The following is a 20,106-nucleotide window of genomic DNA, read 5'->3' as shown; positions in this document are numbered from 1 at the left end:
GTTTCCAGCAGTTAGCATTCTTTTCTCCCAAGTCTCCTTGATCTGATCGCAACGGCATGGAATACGACGTAGACAATATAACCCAAATCCCTAATAGTATGGTCAAAGTCCGCCATGAGGGTTTCTCAAGCGAGGCAAACCAGTCGCGCGAGACAGGGGCCAACCTGTGCACTTTCAAGCGGCATCGTGCGCATAGTCTAGGCTGCATGATTAAGACCTTTCCTTGAAATGAGGCAATCACCGTGACTCGTGACGAGTGTCTGCTGTGACGGGGCATCCGGCGATGCTTCACCAGCGAGTGAAAATGGTAGCCACCTGCTCGATTACGCTTCAAGAGACGGCCAGGTGGCATGGGCTGGGTGGGTAGCTAGGGCTGCGCTCCTCACCACGTACAGCCGGAAACCTACTGCGTCAACAACCTGCAGGGACGAAGTAATCGGAACGCCTTTTGTAGAGTGTATAAACGGGCGGGTATCGCCGCAAACGTCCCTCCAACAAACGATTAACCAAGGCGAGATATCTAGCGAGAGAAGATACCAGTCGATGCTCTCCCACTTCACAATACCCGAGCACAACGCCCCAATGCGCATGGAAAGCAAAGTGAATACACCCATCCAAACTAAAGGCATCACCCACACCCTTGGAGGATTCCAGTAACACCAATACGAATAAGACGAGTAACATCCAAATTCCATGGAATAGATCAGTGACTGGACACCCTCTCCGGCCGTCCATATAAACCCCGTCCTCGCCCGCCGTTCTGAGATCGCTTCCTCTTCTCCTTTTTCCCCAAGGGATCCTTCCTGAGATCTCCTGGCGATCCCAGGCCCGAGTTAGCTGCTGGCCCGCGGGCGGACTGTCTTACCTGTCTTCCTTGCCTTCCCTTCTTTGATCGGTGTCACGGGACCTTGCTTACCCTAGCTGCTCGGAGGGCTCTACTGTTTCAGCTGCGATATGCCTGCCTAGTTTGGTGGTCCGTCTGGTCCCCCATTCCCTTGGCGAAATCATGTATGTAATGAGCCAGTGTAGGTAGTCCTCGCATGAGGGTCGGATTATGGACGCCTGGACTGAACACGGGCTGGGCTTCCGGGGTCAAGTCGAGGACTTTAACGACACGACGTCAACAGGGAGCTTTGGGATTTGGTGCTAGGGTGATAGATGAGGCCCTACCCTACCCTACCCTCTAGTCTCTCCCGCGGACTTGATAATAGACAAGAAGCCAGGCCGAATGGCTTCGGTATCTCGCATTGTCGACAAACAACGGCGAAAGCGAGCTTGGCAATCTCGAGTCGGAGAGTAACGTCGGGTAGTCCACCTCAAATAAGCGGTCGATTATGACCCAAGATCCGAAGCAGGCCTGGAGTCAGAGAGACTCCAAGCGTCTGGACATCAGCTGAACGAACCGGACGGTATTGAGTGGGTGATTCCAGCCGGCGCTGTAGCCCTGCTGCCTCAGCAATGTCCGGCATCCGTAACAGAGCACTAGATGACTTTTCGCCAGACATATATCCATTCCAACCATCGCCAAAGGTATATAACAAAGACGACGTGCACCCGGTGCTCTTTTTTGCTCCGGCTAATTGGAGATGGACCCCTTGCCATTACTCAGGAGGATAATAGATAAACCTTGGTATACTGCTATACCCATGTTGGTTACTTATTAGTTCCATTCATCATATAGGTGAAGACAGCCAACGACAAGTACACCATCAGCATATCGATATGCAATCTCAAAAGGGGAGGTACTCCAGATCAGCTCAAGCCCGCTACGCTGTGAGATGCAATAAGGAAATAAAGCATATCGTTCAGCGCCAACTACAAAATTTGGTGGTGTCCACAATTTACTTGGATCGACCAGATTGATCACTTGCCCGACGGTACCTACACCACCAAATATTGAAAGATAAATGACGAGACGGACGAGTTGAAGCAGCGGTTGAGAACGGCCTCAACGATAGGATTGCGTTACCATAAGGCCAAAATCACCAGGGAAAACAGGAAGGTTATGGTGGAAAGCGTTACAGAGAGGAACGACCTGGCGGAGCGCGTGCACCAACTGGAGAGGGGAAACGCGAGACTTACCTACTCCGTGGAATCGTTTGCAGGATCTACAACCCGAAATATCTAACTTCATCTCGATCGAAGAGTTCACTTCCCCGACGCTATACAATATCAAAGGTTGAAGAATCCTCCGGGATCTGCTGGTGATTTAGCACGGCATGACTCCTTTCATTTAGCCTGCGTGGCTTTTGATTCCTCCCTTGATTGTTTTCTGTTTCTTTAAACAGGACGAAGTAGGTCCAGATCACCGGACCCAAACATGCGTTCTTGTCTATCAGAACAACTGGCATGGACAGAGCTTCAGTGAGTTGGTCCGCTCAATAAAATGGCGGCTGGGAATCTGTGCTTGCCACGGTCAGTGACTGACTATAAGCAGAACTGCTGGGCGGAATGAAGTCCAACTGGGCTAAGCTCGACCCGGAGCTAGATGCCCAGCACCCCCGGAACGAATACTGGGTTGGATAGGGCGCCACTGGTAGGCATTCTACACCTTAAGTCGAGACCCCATATGTATGTTGCTGACAGCTGCTGGTTCCTTCAGCTTGGACTTCACAAGGCGAGTATGGGCCAGAGAACTCAAAATACCAGCAGCGCCTCAAAGAATATACCGCTAAACAGCCGCCACCAGATAAGGTCCCAACGAGGGTACGTTCCTTTCAGCAACACTCCCTTTGACTGCAAACAAGATGGCTGACCTGCGAGTCTACCTAGCCGCACAACAAGTATTCCTGGGCCTTCAAGCGCGATTACAAAATCTCCTAGATGAAACAGGACACTATCTCTAACACTAACTGGTAGGATTCAACAGGGTGGGAATACCAGGGCTCGTTGTACAAGGCACCTAGAGGTGCAAACAGCATCCTCTGTGCGGTCAACAATTTTGGCCAGGATGACGTCTACCAGTATGTGACCCTTGACAAGGCTGAAAAAATAAAAAAAAAATCCTACAATGGCTACTGCTTCTACGAAGAGTCTTCAGCCACGAATTACAATTTCGCAATAAAGGGAGGCGTCACCCCCTGTCTAGTGGACTTTGCTCCTCCGAGTACTTCAGGAGGCTCGGCCAAAAGGGATTGGGTGGTCACAAGTATGTTCTAATGTTATTTTTCATTCTTAGTGGTATCGGAGACTAACTTTACCACAGATGTAACTTTACTGGAAGTTTCTCTACAGAGGACTCGGTGGACCTGTAGATATAAATGTTGGAAGGATGGTGCAATGGGAGTATAATTCTTCGCTTTGTTGGTCCTTTGTTTTAGGCACCCTGCTTGCTTTTTTGTCATGCGGTCTATAGACATAAACCTGGTGATAAGACAGGCAGGCTGGTGATACTTGTCTTTTTATCATGGTAGAAGCCACGAACCTCACCATAGAATCCAGACTAGATCCAGAACCCACCAACCGCGATATTGCCAGTTTGGACGGAATAATGGCCGGATACCTCGACTATGAGCTATTGATACGTTCCGGACGCTCCCGTAATGTCAGATACGAATTACACAAAGTACCGTACCATTTCGATACCAACACGGACAACTGAGCCTTCTCTGTGTGCTGCTGTCGTGCGGGCACTGCATGCCACGATGCTATGGTACCCAAATAACCATCAGACACAGGCCATTCAACGTAGATATTTTTAGACAAGGTAATATAACACACTGCGAGACATACCTGATACTTCTTCCCAGACCGTGCTGAATGAACTGCCCGATATATGTTATCAATTGACCCAAGCTTTCTATATCGAGTCGCGTCATAGGCAACAATAGTAAGCTTTTGAGGTTTGTAGTTCGCTTGACCGAGGAACCATAATGTCTAGAGAGCACAATAGGCCACATGCACACCAACAGAAAAAACCAAGTACACCTAGGGGTAGCCCCTCTTCCTTCCTCAAGCGGCAAAAATACAAACACGTGACCAATGCCGGGATCGAACCGGCGACCTTCACAGCATACAGTGTAAGACACTTGTAAATGTGACGTGATAAACCGCTACACCAATCGGCCTATGTTCGCTGAAAATCAACCTAATTTTGACTTTGAACTAGTATTTCGATCGAGAGTGTCTTTATCGAGTGAGAGCTGTGTAAACACTACCTATGATACCTATACTGGGTATAATAGATCTACTATAACATGACTGCAAGCCCGTATTCGTAGAGTACACGTAAAACAGATCTATGCACATGGTACTCGGAGGGGAGGGGGGTGCCATACCCCGGAGACGGCGGAGTGATCCAGCTCCTTGGCTATCATTTTCTGTCTATAGAAATAGATTTTATTATAAGAAAAGCACTACATAGCCCAATGTATTTTTCCATGGCGCTTGACAAAGAATGTCGCAGGCTACTAACTATAGAGTAGCCCCACAAATCCAAAGCGTCAACCTCTCATAGAGAAGCGAAGGTCGGCCAGCTGAGCATATCCTCGTAATTTGATGTCTGCAAATCCACCCGAGCGGAAGCAGGAACTAGGTTCAGGTTACTGCGTAGCAAGCATGGTGTTGTGGGAACAACAGGCCGAACATGCCTTGTCTTCCATGGACCGGAACATCCCTCGCTGCACTAGAGTCTCGATGTCTTCTTTCCAGCCAGTAGATACTATCGGCTCTTCCATATTCTCCGTAAATGGGCGTCGCCGTCATGGAGCGAAGGTCCTAGACGGCGTGCGGAAAAGTAGTACCGTCAAGGTTTGTTGTCGTGAGGCATTGATAGGTAGGCGGTCTTCGTATCCGCACGCCAGTGGAAAGCGTGGGAAGTTAGGGTTTGCAGGGCCACGCATGCCTTGCCACCCCCATGTGGAAGATCCTACGTACTCGGATGACGATATCCTTTCACTCTGGAGCTCGACCCCCTGGTATCCATCTTCTTGACACTGTCCTGATTAATCTTGCATCTTCTCGGCTTCATCTCCATCTTGACGCCTCAAGTGCGACTCTTCCCGATATCTGTCTACTTGTTACTCTGATTTACCCTCACCTGGCCTCTCTCTGCTTTCGCCGTCTACTACACCTCTCAGCGGAATCGCCTGCATCGCCAACATGGTTATCCCTAAGCCCCTCATTAGATTAGACGAGCTCATCCACCGCCGAATCCAGATCTTCAGACTCCGCCGGCAGCTATACCTGATGGGTCCATTCTGCAGCATGGACCGTGACGAACCTGAACCTCTCGTTTGAGGTGCCGACATTGCTACAAAGTCCAAATGTAATTTTAGATTGAAGGGGTAAGTGCTTGATACTCGTTCTTGTCTCCATATTCCTTCCTATACCCATTTCCGGTGCTCGGGTCCACGTCCAGCTGCTCACATCTGGAGTACAAAGAACCCAAGATTGCCCACGGCCAAAACCTCCACCCTACATAACCCTCCAGTCAAACGCCAAACTCCATGCATACGCAACCCTATAGACATCTTCCTCCCTCCACCACCTTCCAACAACCTGCATCGACACCGGCAATTTCGTTCCAGATCCTTTCAGCGACCCCTCCTCAATCTCAAGCATCCCCACGGGCATCGCCAGAGCCGGATGACCCGACTGGTTAAACGGCGCCGTATTACTCGTCAACCCAACCTGCTTGCCAATCATCTCGAGCGGCGTTGCAGTCGTCGGATCAACATGGCTATTAGCCAAATAGGGCAAGTTAGGCAGAACAAGGACGTCGTATTCGTTCAACGCGGCATCATATTCGTCCCGTAGCCGGCGGGAGAGATTTGTTGCTTTGCTCAATATTCCGGGGAATGTGGTTTCCGCGTATGCGCCGTTGAGGTAGATGTTTTTTGTGGAGACATAGGCCTTGTCCCATTTCTCCTGAGTGAGCGGGTGGAAAAGGCTATTTAGGTCTGTGAGCGCGTGTCCGCGTCGACCAAAGGCGCGGTTCATGCGGCTGTGAAAGTTGCCGGATTTTGAAATGGGCGTCCAGATTGCGGCGCCTTTGCTGTGCATGGGGATTGAGACGGGGTGGACTGTTGCGCCGAGTTCTGTGAAGAGGTTGATTGCGTGTGTGACGCAGGTGCGGATTCGGGGGTCTATTCCGGGCATGTTGAGGCCTTCGCGGATTATGCCGATCTTTACACCCGTCAGGTCCTTGGGCGTTGGTCTCGATGTGAGGATACCGTGGTACTGTGGTATTTGGGACGGTGGCGGCGCGGCGAAGGAGCGGTCGTCGATGTTGTTGTTTCCGGCTGTTGCTTGAAGTAACAGGGCATTGTCGAGGAGGGTACGGGTCATAGGTCCAAGGTGGTCGTTTGCTATTTCCATCCAATTCATTTCAGTATCTATCTTGTTCTTCAAACTTCAAACCAGCCGCAAAAGAAGAAAGAAAAGCATACTTGGCTCATTCGATCCACACCCCGTGTACGGCATAAGTCCAAACGTAGGCTTCAGCCCGTAGAGCCCGCACCACCCCGCCGGAACCCTAACAGAGCCCCCCTGGTCCGCCCCAATCGCCATATCCACATCCCCGTTCGCAACCAACGCGCCACATCCACTCGAGCTCCCGCCGCTGCTATACCCCCGTGCGAATGGGTTATGCACTGACCCTGTTGCAGCGGAGCTACTCGTTGCCGAGTGGCATAGGTTTTCGCAGACGGCTTTGCCCTTGACGATTGCGCCGGCTGAGAGGGCGCGCATTACGACTGTTGTGTCTGTGTCCTATACCATCAAAATAGTACTATTAGCCTCGTGCGGTGTTATGCGCATGCTGGAGGTTGGTTGGATCTAAGGTAGTAGTTACCGGAATGTACCCCTCCACCATCGAAGTCCCCATTAACATCGGCACACCCTTAACGGCAATATTATCCTTCATGACGTTCGTCCGGCCAGAGAGAAGACCTGGTGTTTCGGACGGAGTCTGATCTTCGATATCGCATTTCCAAGCCCATCCGTTAAGTGGGTTTTCCTCTGGCTCAGGGAAATGGATATTCTTGCGTGGGAATCGCTCTTCGTCGACTTGAGGGACGTAGTCTGTATATAGTCCTTAGGAAATATGCGCCATTGAACACGTTCGGCTTGGAATGTGCATAGATATGCATACCAGGGAGTTCCATCAACGCCTGGACGCTCTCATGGTAGACGGCGAGAAGTCGGCGATAGTCCTCTTTCTCATTTTCAGCAATTGTGATTCCTAGTGTTGATGCGACGGCGTCGAGCGTCTCCGTTGTGACGGGGTTGTTGTCCTTCGTGGCCAGGGAAAAGACGGACATTGTGAGAGTGACACCAAGCCTGGTCAGTGAGTGAGTGTGTCATGGGGGGCTAATATCTGCCGGGCTGAAGGTATTTCTTTATCTGGACTTGGAGTTGGAGACATCCAGGTACTGTCCTCTGCTTATCACGAAAACGAAGTGGGGGCGGGACTCCGACGGATCTCCTATCTGCACTCCGATGCACGACCGGGGCCCTGATAGTGAAGATAGGAGAGAATATAAGTGGCCGTTGGAGTAGATGTCCAGGCGCTATAAATATGGGCAAGGTCGAAATGCTGGGAGTCGTGGTGTTTCTTTTGGTATCTGATCCTCGCATTGACGATATCTATCTGCAAAATGCCTACCATTGAGAAGAAATATGAGATCCCTCGGGACTTTGAAGGTGCGTTCTCTCTGAAATGTTGATCCGATTTACTCAGTTAATAAACGTATGGCTTATGAATACTAGGCTTCGGCGAAGCAGGCTTCAACCCGCAATGGCCCAGCAACGCGCGCATTGCCGTCTCCTTTATTCTTAACTACGTACGTCTTTGAACCTTGTTTCAATTAATCTCACTACGCCTGCCGCAAAGAGTCGATTAATCAATCTTGGCCCCACAGGAAGAAGGCGGCGAACGTAGCATCCTAGACGGCGACGCCCACAGCGAACCCTACCTCTGGGAAAAAGGCTCCTCAGGCGGCTTCAAGCAAGGCGCCCGCTACCTAAACGCGGAGCAAGACTTCGAGTACGGCTCGCGCTCGGCCTCTTGGCGGTTATTGCGCCTCTTCAAAGAATTCAACTGGAACTTCACGACCTACGCGGTGGCCGTCGCATTGGCCAAGAATCCCACCTTCGGGAAAGCACTCGTCCGCGAGGGCCACGAGATAGCGGCGCACGGGTACAGGTGGCTTGATATTTGGGAATACACGCCTGAAGAGGAACGGGAGTACGTAAAGAAGACGTTGACGACACTCAAGGAGGTTACGGGAGAAATGCCGGTTGGCGCGTACTTCGGGAGAGGAACGCCGCAGACGCATGCGAAGCTTCCGGAGATCTGGAAGGAGTTGGGAGAGCAGTTTCTTTGGTCGAGTGAGGTTTATAATGATGATGTGCCGTATTGGTTGGATCTTCCGTGGGAGGAGGGACTTCCAGAGGATGAGAGGAAGGGGATGCTTTTGATTCCTTATAACGTGCGTCTTTTACTCTATTTATCTCCAGTGTCCGCCTGCCAATGGATGGATACTAACGAGGTGGCAGTACGACTGCAACGACGGCAAATTCCACATGGCCCCTGGCTTCGGCAGTTCCGTTGCCGAGTCCTACGAGCAGTATCTCAAGAACACGTTCGACATGCTCTACCGCGAGGGCAACAAGATGATGAATATCCCGCTGCATACGCGGATCATCGGTAAGCCTGGGCGGTGCGAGGCCCTGAGGAAGTTTATGCTGTATATCCAGGGGAAGGAGGGGGTTTGGGTTACGACGCGACGGGATATTGCGAAGCATATGCATGAGAAGTTTCCGTATAGAACTAATGGGAGGTGGATGGAGGGGAAGAATACCTAAGTACTAGGTGGTGTATGTGAAGCGGGGTGGTGATAAGATATCAGATAGATAACCGGATTTTTATTAGGGACTTGTTAGTGCGGGGTAGGAGTAATCCGGCCTTATCAATTGTCTGTTGGCTCGTTATCTGTGCATGGATAATTCCAAAATTTGGAGAGGAAAAGTTACAGTGTTGTCGGGCTGCACCAACCTAGGTAGCCATGCCACCTGGTGATGATCCTGACCAACGCGAAGCCCTAATTAAACGCATCAAGTCTGCCAGGCTCTACATCGAGCAATATTCCACAGAAGAATAAGCCAAGACAGCACATTAATTACTCAATGAGTTATTATCCTGAGAAGTCTATTGATATTACACCTCCTTAACACCAAACCCAACCTCCTTCTCCCCCTCCTCGCCCAGCGCCACCCCTGTAGGCCCGGCCCTTACCCCTTCAACACTCTCCCCATCAAGGAATCCCTCGGTGGCCGCCATATCCTCAAACCCCAGACCATCCCCACTCACATGTCCCGGCAAAATAGGAACCGGCCAAATCAACGTAAAGACGTAATACAGAAAACTCCCCATCGCAAAACTCAACAAAAACCCCAGCTTATAAATGCTCTTGCTCGCCTGCCCGACAGAACTCGAGTCAAGACTCCCCGCAATCCCATGGACCGTGAACGCAACTCCCCCGGCCCAAGCGGCTATACTGCGCAGGTTCCACCCATGGTAGTAGGAATATACTTTTCCGGGTTCTTTAGTATAGAGACTAGGTAGGTGGAAGTTTCCCTTTCGAATGATCCAGTAGTCGACGACCATTATGCCGCATGTTGGCATTAGGAAGACGGTGTAAGAGCCCAAGAATGTGAGGAAGGATTGAGCGGAGGAAATGATCTTCCAGGGGACGCATAGGGGCGCGAGCAGCGCGCAGAGGATTTGGCCGCGGACGATGTTGATATAACTCGGGACCAGGCCTGATAGGTCTGCACCGACGGGGAGGGAGTTCGTCCCGGCGTTTGTGGCGATGATGGCGAGGACCATACCCTTGATTAACAAAATCAATCATTAGTATTTTTTCGTCTCCAACAAAGTTTGTGAAGATGGGGAAAGGGAGTAAACATACAAGACTAGCAAAGAACATCCCCGCCCTAGCCTGAGTCCCCCAAAACTGTGTAAGGATCTCATCATAAAGATCCCAAACGTTCCAAAAGCTCTTCCCCAAAACATGCGTCGTCACGCTGGTCGTCGCACAAGAGACAAACATAACCAGGACCTTGGAGATCAAGATACCCAAAGACTGCGACCAAGTCGCTTGACTCGGCCGCGTCGCGTACCGACTGACGTCAGGCTGGTTGACGAGAATCGGGCACAGCGCGCCCATAACGCTATTGATCGCCTGAATCATCGGCCAGACTAGCGCCGATCCATGCAGCGTTACCTGCCCGTCGAAGGAGAAGTCGCCCAAAGAACCACCGTTCATATGAATTGCCCACCCGAGGACCCCGAGCAGCGCAACAGTCGTGTAAACGGCCTTGATCACGAATAAATGTCTCAGCACCGTAGGGTGGAGGAACATAACACCGAACTGCACAACCCAAAATACGAAGAAGGCGAGTAAATCTCGAGACGTGATGCCCGCGTTGGATGGTAGTCGATTTGGGAGATTCACCCAGCTATCGCCGAATATAGCCCTCAGACAGACGGAGGTAATCATGCCCCCGTAGTAGGATTGCGTAGCGAAGTAGATTATTGCCACGGAGGCGCGGACAACGACGAAGAGCTTCGACCCGCCGATTCCGGAACTGGCGCGCACGTAGACGGGGTAGCCGACGTGGTAGCGGGTTGCGCCGCGGGAGTTGAGCACGACTATTATGCTGAGGATGAAGGAGCCGATTACGGCTGCGAGAATGCAGTGCCACCAGAGCTGGCCATCGTTAATATATAGCGTAAGATTGCGCACGGAGTTGTTGTACCAAACCGAGACTAATTAGGGTTGCGCCGAGGTTGTAACTGCTAGGCGAGAAGGTCGTTGTGAGGTAGTACGTGAAGAAGTGGAGGACATTCCATGTTCGGTGTTCTATAGAATCAGTATACGTTCGCTACTATCGATAGAAATTGGGTATCATACCTGGAGGCGTTGGGAGTAAATCCTCGTTAAAGTATGCAGCGCCCTCCTTGGGTGCGTCTCTTGTCAGGATATATTTTCTCGCCTTGGCCAGTCGCGACCGGAGTGTTAGGCCGTCCATCGTGAGCTCTACTCTCAAAATGTGAGTGAGAGCCAGTCCATTGTCGTAGATCGCGGAGGCAGCTCTGATTTATGCTGAAGGAAGTAATGTTATTGCTGCTACCGCGTCTTGGTATCAGAGTATAGTGATAGCAGCAGTCTTGGCTCCATACAAATCCTTGATAGCGGAGACCCGACTGATAACGTCGGACCTCCGATGAATCCTGCGACCCTAACTATCGGGATGGAAAGAAGCTCAGCAGCAGACAAGCTTTATCAAGACAAGCTTTATCATGAATCTACTACTGGACTTAATGGTTCACGGTGTCATAGCGTGGATGTAGGAGCGCCGTCTGTGGTCGCCAGCTCAGAGAATTGATTTTGACCTCCCCGATGACCCATATTTCAAGACGTTTCGACCAAGCCCCGAAGCACACGCCGTCTGCGTCGTGGTCAGCGGTAAAGAGAAATTGAGCGATAGTAATTGATCTCTTGACCGAGGGGCTGCTCCTTAACCTATGGACCATGGGTTTAATAGTGTATCATGGAGACTGTCCAGTTTTCTTCTTCAGCCCATCGTTGTCGCTTTATCAACCAGAACCTCAACAGAGGACTTTATTATCGCGAGTGCGCCGGCCAGGAGGAACGACACCGGCAGATGTTGTGGTGAATGACCCTGAGCTTCCGGATGCATTGAATCATGGTGCAGAAGCTCTGCCGAGGTATGGTGATCGAAGTTGTATACCGCGAGTGTGGCGGAGACGCGAGGCGTGATTGTGCGGTTTTCCTGTTAGGCTGGGGAGGCGAGACACCTAGGACACTTCCAACCCCAGATCAAACTGGTCGAGAAAGTCGGTTGCATTTTGTGGTGTTGTTGCCTGAGGTTCTGGTTTCTGCCAGGCTCGATAAAGTCTCCAGCCCTGGAGGTAATCCTTTCAGCTAACGTCATGGGTCGCAAATGCACGTACACGCGACCATTCTTTCCTCGTCTTCGCATCGGAGGCCGCTCGTCTGAACGCGCTCCACTCTGGCAGGCTGGACGGGACAGGCTCTGTGTTTCTCGTCGGCTAGTAGCTGTGACGGGCTCTTCCCGTGGGTGACAGCCAATTTGCATCGATGAAGAACACGCAGAAAGAGAGCCTCCGTAGAATGACAGTGCTTGGTTGGCAAATAACTAAACAAAAGTTCGCTTGGTTAAGATGGAGAATGTGCAGTCAACGCCGGAGATGGTGGGGAGGAAAGTCCGGGGACTATAAAAGCGGCACTCCGGCTCTTATCATCACGTGCCCTGTCCACTGCGATAAGGGAAAAAAAAAAAAAGAATCGCGAAATTGTCGACTCCGGGCCTCCGCACTCCAACAGACACATCACAATGGGCAAGGCAGAGCGAAAGAAAGGCGCCAGGGCCGCTGGCTCACCCTACGCCAAACCATCAAAGAGCGCGCAAGCCAGCTCGGCAATCTTCAAATTCAACACCGACATCGGTCAACACATCCTGAAGAATGGAGCGATCGCCGACAACATCGTCGATAAGGCCAACGTCCAGCCCAGCCAGACGGTGCTCGAAGTTGGCCCTGGTCCCGGTATTCTGACAAGTCGCATCCTCGAAAAAGCGAAGAAGGTCATCGCGGTCGAACTTGATCCCCGCATGGCGGCGGAACTCACGAAGCGCGTGCAGGGGACCCCGCAGGAGAAGAAGCTGCAGATTGTGCTGGGCGACTTTATCAAGACGGATTTGTCCAAGTTGCCGCAGTTCCAAATCGTCATCAGTAACACTCCTTATCAGGTTTGTCTTTCAAGTCTTCTATAATCCCGTGCGCTAATGAAGTGTGGCTAGATTTCCTCCCCCCTCATCTTCAAACTCCTCTCCATGCCTAACCCTCCGAAAATGGCCGTACTCATGGTTCAACGTGAATTTGCCCTCCGTCTGATCGCCCGCCCTGGCGACGCGCTGTACTCCCGTCTCTCCGTCAACGTGCAATTCTTCTCGCGCGTCTCGCATATCATGAAAGTTGGTCGGAATAACTTCCGCCCGCCGCCGCAAGTCGAGTCGAGCGTTGTTCGCGTCGAGCCGAAGGCAAACCGGCCGGATATTAGCTGGGACGAGTGGGACGGTATGCTGCGGATTTGTTTCGTACGGAAGAACAAGACGTTGAGGGCTGGGTTTATGGCGACAAAGATCCGGGCAATGGTGGAACGGAATTGGATCACCTGGGCCAGTATGCATCCTGAGAAGGTAGCGCAGGTGGATGTGGATCTTCTCACTGGGAAGACGCCGTTCCCAGAGAAGTTCACAGCGAAGGACGGGGAGGATGTCGAGATGGATGTTGATGGGGGCGAGGCGGAGGATATCGGGCCGGTGGTTGATGAGGACGACGTTGATATCTTTATGGGCAACTCGGGGAATAAGGATTCTGGTGCGGCTGCTGCTCAGACCGGTCCGATCATCACGGTCGCCGGACACCAGGTAGCTAGGACTATGGTCACGCGGTTGATCCAGTTCAAAATCGAAAAGATTCTGGACACGGCTGGGCTGGCGAGTGCGCGAGCGAACAAATGCGACGAGAACGATTTTCTGCGACTTTTGCATGCTTGCAATACTGAGGGTATCCACTTTTCATGAAACCTTTACCAGACCTGAAGTCCGCTTCAAAGTACTCGGAGACTCCGCCGCTGCGGAAATGCAGTTTCACCATACAATATCCCAAGCCATTTCACTTTCCCCTCTGCCTTGTCGACTGCGGATAAAGAGTGGTGCCGGACGCTGCTCTATCTCCACGCTTTGCCGTTAACTCGTCCTCCGACCAAACCGCCTACCCGGTCATAGAGCCCTCACGACCAAAAGTGCTTTGTCTATGCCACCTAGCGTTGAATACCTGAAGAATAATGATATGAATGCAATTGAAATTCCATCTACCGACCATGTCCGCTATGCCTTTATATCCCGTTCGCCATCGTCTTTAGGCACCGTCCCTTTCGCCCCTTGTCACTCGACCTTGATTCGCTATGTCTTACAGAATGTCTTGAACGTCCCTTTCTCTGACGGTGAATGCGATCCCCGCAAATGTGAGCTTTGTCCGCTAATTTATGACGGAGGCTGCATAAATTCCTTTCGGAAATTCTCGTGGAGCTTGGGCCATTGTGCTTTGTAAGAGCCGAGTCCGCTCTTTATGCTATCGGCATTGTTTACTCCCTATATCCCTCCAATATTCAAACATTCTATCATTTTTGTCAATAACATATGCCATTGTTCTATGCCCTGATCGACAAGGTACCGTTAGGATTACTTTGGTATCAATGCGAGAACAATATACCTTAAGGGCTCTTTATCATGATGACGATCCAGAGTTTGCAAAGAGGACGTGGACGAAATGCGCAGCGGACATTCCCTATATAAACAGCCAATTTCCGGCTCCAATTATGCATTCTCACTCATCTCGCAGACCCAGCTCCTTAGACATCTTCTGAATTCCATTAGAGCTCACTGCGAATCAGGCCACCCTTAAAGTACCTTGCGAACTCCACCTTCACTTCATCAACTTCGACTTCGACTGTCGACCATGGCCAAATCACCCTTCGCAATTACCGGAAGCGCCATCTTAGTCTCTGAGTTTCCGCTCTGGAACAGGGTCGGTCTTGCAGTTTTGAGTCTCCTTCCTTCGGGATTTTCGGTGGCTATGTAGGTATTGGCTGAGGGAGCGTTCTGTTCCCTAGCAGTGCTCATGGGAGTAGTGAGATGAAGGAGAGAAGTATAGGTATCTGGTGAGATATTAGGGTCTAGTCGCTCGTTTACATTTCTGTTTTCTGTTTTCCATGCTCATGATTTTGTTGAAATTTTGCACACTATACAAGACACATTTATAGAGTTAGAACGCGAAAAAAAATTGTCTACTCCGTACCTACCAATTGTAATACAGTAATCCAGAAGCGAGTAGATTGAAATTTCTTCTCGCCTGGCCGTTAGAACCCTTCAGCCTCGCTCTTCAAGGAAGACAACTTCAGGCGCTGTACGACGTTGCCCATTCGTGCCAAATCAGAGTTCGCCAGCTGTCGAAAATCTTTCGCCCAACTCGCTCTACCGAATGCATTCGTTCAGGCTAAATGTCCGTTTCCGGGATACTAGATTGATTGGTGCGCGTTATGCAAGGCTGAGGGCTTGGTACATGGTCTATCCCAGTAGAGACCACGAGGCTGAGATCCTCGCAGAGGGGCTCGGGCAACTGCCAGCTTTATATATGTGAGTGTTGCCTAGACTAGTTTATTCCGTCGGGCGATCTTGCAAGATTTCGCTAAGTCAGACGAGCGACATCCTCAACAATTGCTACCTACTAGGTTCAGCATTTACTACATTACTAGACACCAACTAGGTAAGCTTTTACCTCTCCTTCAGAAGGAACAAGCCTAGTCAAATATTCTTACGGCAGAAAGCCGCCCCTAGAACCGGTGTAAGTACGTCGATAATGGAACTACACATCTGCGTACGCTGCGCCCTGCGTTTCTTCACGATCAAGCTGTATGTATATGACCCTCCGCCCATGTCCCATTCCATCTCGCAATGTGAGCTAACGGACTGGACTGGCTGCCCAGATCATGCAGTTACTGTGGCTCTAATGGATTCCAATGCCACGCTTGTACCGGGAGCTGTGCTTGTTGCGCGACTTGTGGGGCACCTGATAAGTCGAGTCAAATGGCTGAGGGGCATGTTGAGTTGTAGGACATGGACGGGATGGGCGGGGATGTATGGATTGCAGCTAGGGATTTTCTATGGGATTGTGCTTTTGTTTTTACTTTTATTTGTTGGTTTTCTGTGTTGTTTTATCTTTTTGTGTTTTCAACGAAATAGTGGATTAACGCCTATAACTAGACCAATATACATATACTAAAAATAGCCCTAATAAACAACACCATTATTACCCGCTTCTCCGGTCCTGATCTAGATAACCTTCCTCGGCCGTCCCCGCCCCCTCTTCACCCCCGACGAATCCGGCGTCGCACTCCCCCTGACCCTGCTACCTGCAACCCTAGGCGAGCTCCTGGGGGTATAAGCAGGATCATCCTCATACTTGTGTGATGGGGTCGAACTCCCCCTCGGCCTTCCGCGGCCGCGCTTGGTAGGGCTCGGTCTCGGGGTTGCTGTATGTGATGCCCTAACCTCGACTCGCTCGTCCCAATCATAGGCGTGGCCTTTCCCGTGCCCGTAGTCCGAACCCCGGATGCGATTTGGACTTGGATGGTCCCGGTGTGCTCTTCTGTCCCAATCCCTGTCCGGGGTTGGGGTTGGGGTAGCCGGATAGGATTGGATTGCTTGAACTCGGGGAGTGGTTGATCTTGCGTTGTGGTCGTGAGCAGGTCTCCTGGTGGGAATATCCGAGTCCGTCTTCCAGAATGTCAACAGCACATAGAGCTTAATGAAGCTATGTAAATACCTGAAACCAAAGTACCCGGGCAGCATGAGCAGATCCCGCGGTTCGCGTAGGAGGTAGGGTATCAACTCTACCACCTTTGAGATGAGTATCCAGCGCAGGAGGTATGTAATCGTATTAGGGTCCCATTTCACCACTTGGCTGTTCAGCAAGGACATGATGAGTGCGCCGTCGTAGAAGAGCGCAAATTCCACGATGGATGATATGTAGACGCTGTATACACTCCAAGGGCTGCTGGTCCAGAGTGATGGATCCGTGAGCAGGGATGAAATATTTGCTACGCCATGCTGTCCTCTCTTGGTCAAGGCATTGATTTAGGAAGTCGGGATTTGTGCGCTGCGCCATCTCAACGCACGCGTCACTAGAATGCTGGATCTTGACCTTGTATCCGTGCTTCATGTTCCAGCGGGTGATGAAGGTTTCAGCATCGTTGGAGTTCGAAGGACCGATCATTCCCAGGAAGGACCGCTCGTTTGTGAACTTCCGGACGAAGCTTCTGTCCGTGAGGATAGTCGACCGGTGCGCTGATGTTGCGTCCGATACCACAGCCACCCCACCGTCAATTGCATTTGTCGCGCGGACATCAAAGTTAGAGCTCTCGGTATCCAACGCGCCGAGCATATTCCAGAAAGACATCATGCTCAATCCCGTCTTCGTCCTTCGAACGCGCCTATTTGTCCCGACGCTTCCAACAGTGTGTTCCTCGAACGGCGCAAGGAGAGTCGGCAGAAACCGCGGCGAAGGCCAGAAGACGCTATCCTGCAGTAGCACCGTGATCTCCGTGTTGACGTATTGCAGCGCATGAGCGATCTGGATCCGCTTATTTGCGACAGGGATAGATGGGGTCTTTACACTGATTTTCGTGTAGGGGAAGCGCCTCTGGTACGGCGCGGCGATGCGCTTCGTCGCCTGTCATTGCGGTGTCGGCGGGGGCGATTATGATTACGGCTGGTTCGTTGATAAGACAGGAGGTTAGGCATTCTTCGAAGGTGGGGTTCGAGAGGTCGAGCGTTGGTGAAATCACCGTCACGTCCTTCGGTCGAATAGTCGGGTTTCTTGGGACGGGAGTTGGTCGATAGAGAAGAGTAAATGAGATGAGGTGCACGATTAGTCTCAGATACCTGAAGATAAACACGTAAAACAAAAATGTCCCCACGCGGTTTGTAAAGAAATTGTTCAGGAGGATCTGCGTGTTTAAGGGAAGGAGACCCAGTATGCCGTCGAGGGTCTTGGTGACGAAGATCCGGACGTTCTTGGGGATCAATCCAGAGCCAGACAGACTAGCCAGGTCCTTGGATAACTTTCGTCCCCAGGGGCTCTTGTTGAATGATTTGAGTAGCTTCGCGCGGCATTTCTTGGGGCAGTGGAGGGTTTTTGCCCAGGAGGTTATTGTCGCGACGTAGGACTTCGTGTGGTTTCGGAATATCCCCATGATGAAGAGGATTAGGGCTCGGCCGAGACGGAGTATCGGAGCGACGAATGGCGCCATGTGTGGTGAGGTTAGTGCCAAGGGTAGTAGGATGATGAGAAATAACCTTGAGTACACGTTGACTGGGTTCAGAATTGGTGCTTGGTAGCACTTGTTCAGCTTCAGGTTTTCATTTAGGTGTATTGGGCCCGTCGCGCAGCGCTATGCTCGTGCTATATATTTCCACACTAATTGCGACAAAGACGATATGGTCAAAGGGCCTACAAAGCTTTTAACAATTCCGATTCTTCCTAAGCATAATGGGAACCAAAGATATCGTTAAGCCTCGAAGGGACAAGCGAAACAAAACCGATGGACAGGGCAGGAACAATGAGCAGACAAAGCCCATCCTTCGAATTCCCCTAGAATTCCTCATCTGGCCTACTAGTCTGAGGCTGTCCAACGTGAAGAATATTCATCCTCAAGCCCCCTTCTCAAGCTTCATTCGCTCGCAAATGAGCATTGGTGTATGCGCAGAATAGCTATTAGCCAGCTCCACGAAGACGCCAGCATCAATCAGAACCGGGTGGATGACTCCGCTTGCTGAAGTATTATGCAGCGTGGAGGATGGCGCAAGGCTGCATGGTAACTATATATATATATTTCAACGCATGCTCCCCGCTCAAACCTTGTGTTGTCCGTGGTTAGTAGCCGTTCTGGAAACCACCGCCGCAACAATAGAAACAACTCGTTTAACAAACTCAAACTCACATTGAAGCGACCACCCTACATTGGCTGGAATATAAAGATACTTTTCCGAGCCACGAGTCGGTGGCGTCGAAATAGGGCAAGAACAGTATGGGGAGTTCTTTCCCACAGTAGACACACACAGATCTCTCAGACCTCAGGGCTCCGTAGAATACCCTCTTTTCTTTGAACAACCTCCTCTCAGTTACCGTCAGATCACGATGGCTGCGCAAAGCTCCCAACAGGATATGACTATTACTTTGACCACTCATCCGTCTTCGATAAATGCCGCTGGATACACAATCCTTCTCGAGCTCCTCGGGTAAGTCTCAGTCCGTTCAGTCCCCATCCGCTATGCACACACGTACTGATCAGCGACTGACGAGCAACCCCAGCCTTCCATATATAGTCAATCTGCAGGACTTTTTCACGTACATGGAGGGCCTTCACGATCCTGGGTTCAACGTATCAAGCGACACTCTCCCGCCGCGCTCCATGTCCTGGTACCTTCTCCATCAGTACGACAGGAGCCGCCGATTTAGCTACTCCAACGAGTCGCCGCTGACAGAGAGCGTCGCCGACTGGGAACTCGCGGTGGGTCAAATAACGCGGCATATCTGGTTGGCGAGGGGCCAATTTCAGCAAGATAAAGTGGAATTGCTGTGTCGTTCGCTTGAGGTCAGGTTGCGCTACTCGAGCAGTGGATGGATTGTTGGAGATAGATTGTATGCTGGTCCTGCTTCCCTAGGACTAGGGTTCTTACTGACATTCTCTTAGAACATTGGCCGACATTACGACGTTCCCGTATATCAACTTTGTGCAGTGGGCGAGGGACCCGAGCACGGAGCTGTATCCAAGGGCGAAGGCGTGGTATATGCGGTTGGCTCGTATGCGTCCGGTACGGAGGGGTATGGAAGCAGTAGGTATCGACGTCAAACGGTGTTTCTAAAAGTCTTTTGTGAGATGCCGCAGGTCTTGGGCCATTATACCTGATGTCAGACTCGGAGAGGAGGTTCATTTGCGGCTGGGCCATTGAGATTTGGGTAAGCATCTGCTTTAGCTTGCTAGGCGTTCAACAGTTAAACAACTGTACTTCCAGCGCGTTATCGGTAGATCTGTTTCGAGCCAACCAAGCCTTGCCTATCAAAACTAGTAAGCATTTTCATTACTTGATCAGCTTCAATATATCTCGAATAATCGAAGTCCTCATTCTTTGCAGCCGTATGGGTGAATTCTGTTGATTTAAGATAACCTCGCTGCTAGGGGCCCCTTCAGGGCCGTGTCCATATGGCTACCAGAATATACCGGTGCAGTCCTCCAGTCCGTGCAAAAAACGATCCGGCCATAAGCATCGGGATGTAAAGGAGCACTATCCAGATCGGCTGAGAGTGTGTATAAACTACCGTGGTTAACCCTAATCCCTAATGAGCATGTACATTATTATCTACGTAGAAATAATTCCGTAAGGCATAGCCAGGTGTCGTTACAGGTTCTCTGCTTGCTTGATCCCCCT

General features: G+C 51.0%; 7 protein-coding genes and 1 non-coding gene across 8 annotated transcripts; 4 read left to right on the top strand and 4 right to left on the bottom strand.

Moving 5' to 3' along the window:
- Positions 1 to 3,975: 3,975 nt before the first annotated feature.
- On the bottom strand, positions 3,976 to 4,067 carry BDV17DRAFT_t63. Its single transcript has one exon. It is a non-coding gene; the product is annotated as a tRNA-Val (tRNA).
- Positions 4,068 to 5,415: 1,348 nt separating this feature from the next.
- On the bottom strand, positions 5,416 to 7,262 carry BDV17DRAFT_280895 (putative amidase; the record flags this gene model as incomplete). Its single annotated transcript, XM_073759952.1, has 4 exons — positions 5,416 to 6,308; positions 6,390 to 6,711; positions 6,794 to 7,023; positions 7,094 to 7,262. 4 exons carry the CDS (start codon positions 7,260 to 7,262, stop codon positions 5,416 to 5,418), a joined length of 1,614 nt encoding a protein of 537 aa, XP_073617198.1.
- A 336-nt stretch (positions 7,263 to 7,598) lies between these two features.
- BDV17DRAFT_289973 (uncharacterized protein) lies at positions 7,599 to 8,808 on the top strand (the record flags this gene model as incomplete). Its single annotated transcript, XM_073761796.1, has 4 exons — positions 7,599 to 7,644; positions 7,711 to 7,784; positions 7,863 to 8,432; positions 8,500 to 8,808. The coding sequence occupies 4 exons, from the start codon at positions 7,599 to 7,601 to the stop codon at positions 8,806 to 8,808; spliced, it is 999 nt and encodes a 332-aa protein (XP_073617197.1).
- Positions 8,809 to 9,160: 352 nt separating this feature from the next.
- Positions 9,161 to 11,037, bottom strand: BDV17DRAFT_289972 (nucleobase cation symporter-1 family protein; the record flags this gene model as incomplete). Its single annotated transcript, XM_073761795.1, has 4 exons — positions 9,161 to 9,835; positions 9,915 to 10,715; positions 10,765 to 10,868; positions 10,920 to 11,037. 4 exons carry the CDS (start codon positions 11,035 to 11,037, stop codon positions 9,161 to 9,163), a joined length of 1,698 nt encoding a protein of 565 aa, XP_073617196.1.
- Positions 11,038 to 12,368: 1,331 nt separating this feature from the next.
- Positions 12,369 to 13,754, top strand: BDV17DRAFT_45927 (dimethyladenosine transferase). Its single transcript, XM_073764549.1, has 2 exons — positions 12,369 to 12,801; positions 12,853 to 13,754. The coding sequence occupies exons 1-2, from the start codon at positions 12,388 to 12,390 to the stop codon at positions 13,636 to 13,638; spliced, it is 1,200 nt and encodes a 399-aa protein (XP_073617195.1). The 5' UTR covers positions 12,369 to 12,387; the 3' UTR covers positions 13,639 to 13,754.
- Positions 13,755 to 15,293: 1,539 nt separating this feature from the next.
- Positions 15,294 to 15,914, top strand: BDV17DRAFT_259463 (uncharacterized protein). The gene has a single exon (XM_073757442.1). The coding sequence runs from the start codon at positions 15,476 to 15,478 to the stop codon at positions 15,896 to 15,898; it is 423 nt and encodes a 140-aa protein (XP_073617194.1). The 5' UTR covers positions 15,294 to 15,475; the 3' UTR covers positions 15,899 to 15,914.
- Positions 15,915 to 15,948: 34 nt separating this feature from the next.
- BDV17DRAFT_289970 (uncharacterized protein) lies at positions 15,949 to 17,927 on the bottom strand (the record flags this gene model as incomplete). Its single annotated transcript, XM_073761794.1, has 3 exons — positions 15,949 to 16,672; positions 16,794 to 17,248; positions 17,325 to 17,927. 3 exons carry the CDS (start codon positions 17,925 to 17,927, stop codon positions 15,949 to 15,951), a joined length of 1,782 nt encoding a protein of 593 aa, XP_073617193.1.
- A 595-nt stretch (positions 17,928 to 18,522) lies between these two features.
- Positions 18,523 to 19,655, top strand: BDV17DRAFT_259457 (uncharacterized protein). Its single transcript, XM_073757441.1, has 3 exons — positions 18,523 to 18,915; positions 18,989 to 19,318; positions 19,371 to 19,655. Exons 1-3 carry the CDS (start codon positions 18,815 to 18,817, stop codon positions 19,540 to 19,542), a joined length of 603 nt encoding a protein of 200 aa, XP_073617192.1. The 5' UTR covers positions 18,523 to 18,814; the 3' UTR covers positions 19,543 to 19,655.
- The last annotated feature ends 451 nt before the right edge of the window (positions 19,656 to 20,106 follow it).

The sequence above is a fragment of the Aspergillus undulatus genome, assembly GCF_047715775.1.
Source record: "Aspergillus undulatus strain CBS 261.88 unplaced genomic scaffold BDV17scaffold_15, whole genome shotgun sequence".
Lineage (NCBI taxonomy): Eukaryota > Fungi > Ascomycota > Eurotiomycetes > Eurotiales > Aspergillaceae > Aspergillus > Aspergillus undulatus.
This window is presented reverse-complemented; position numbering and strand designations above follow the sequence as displayed.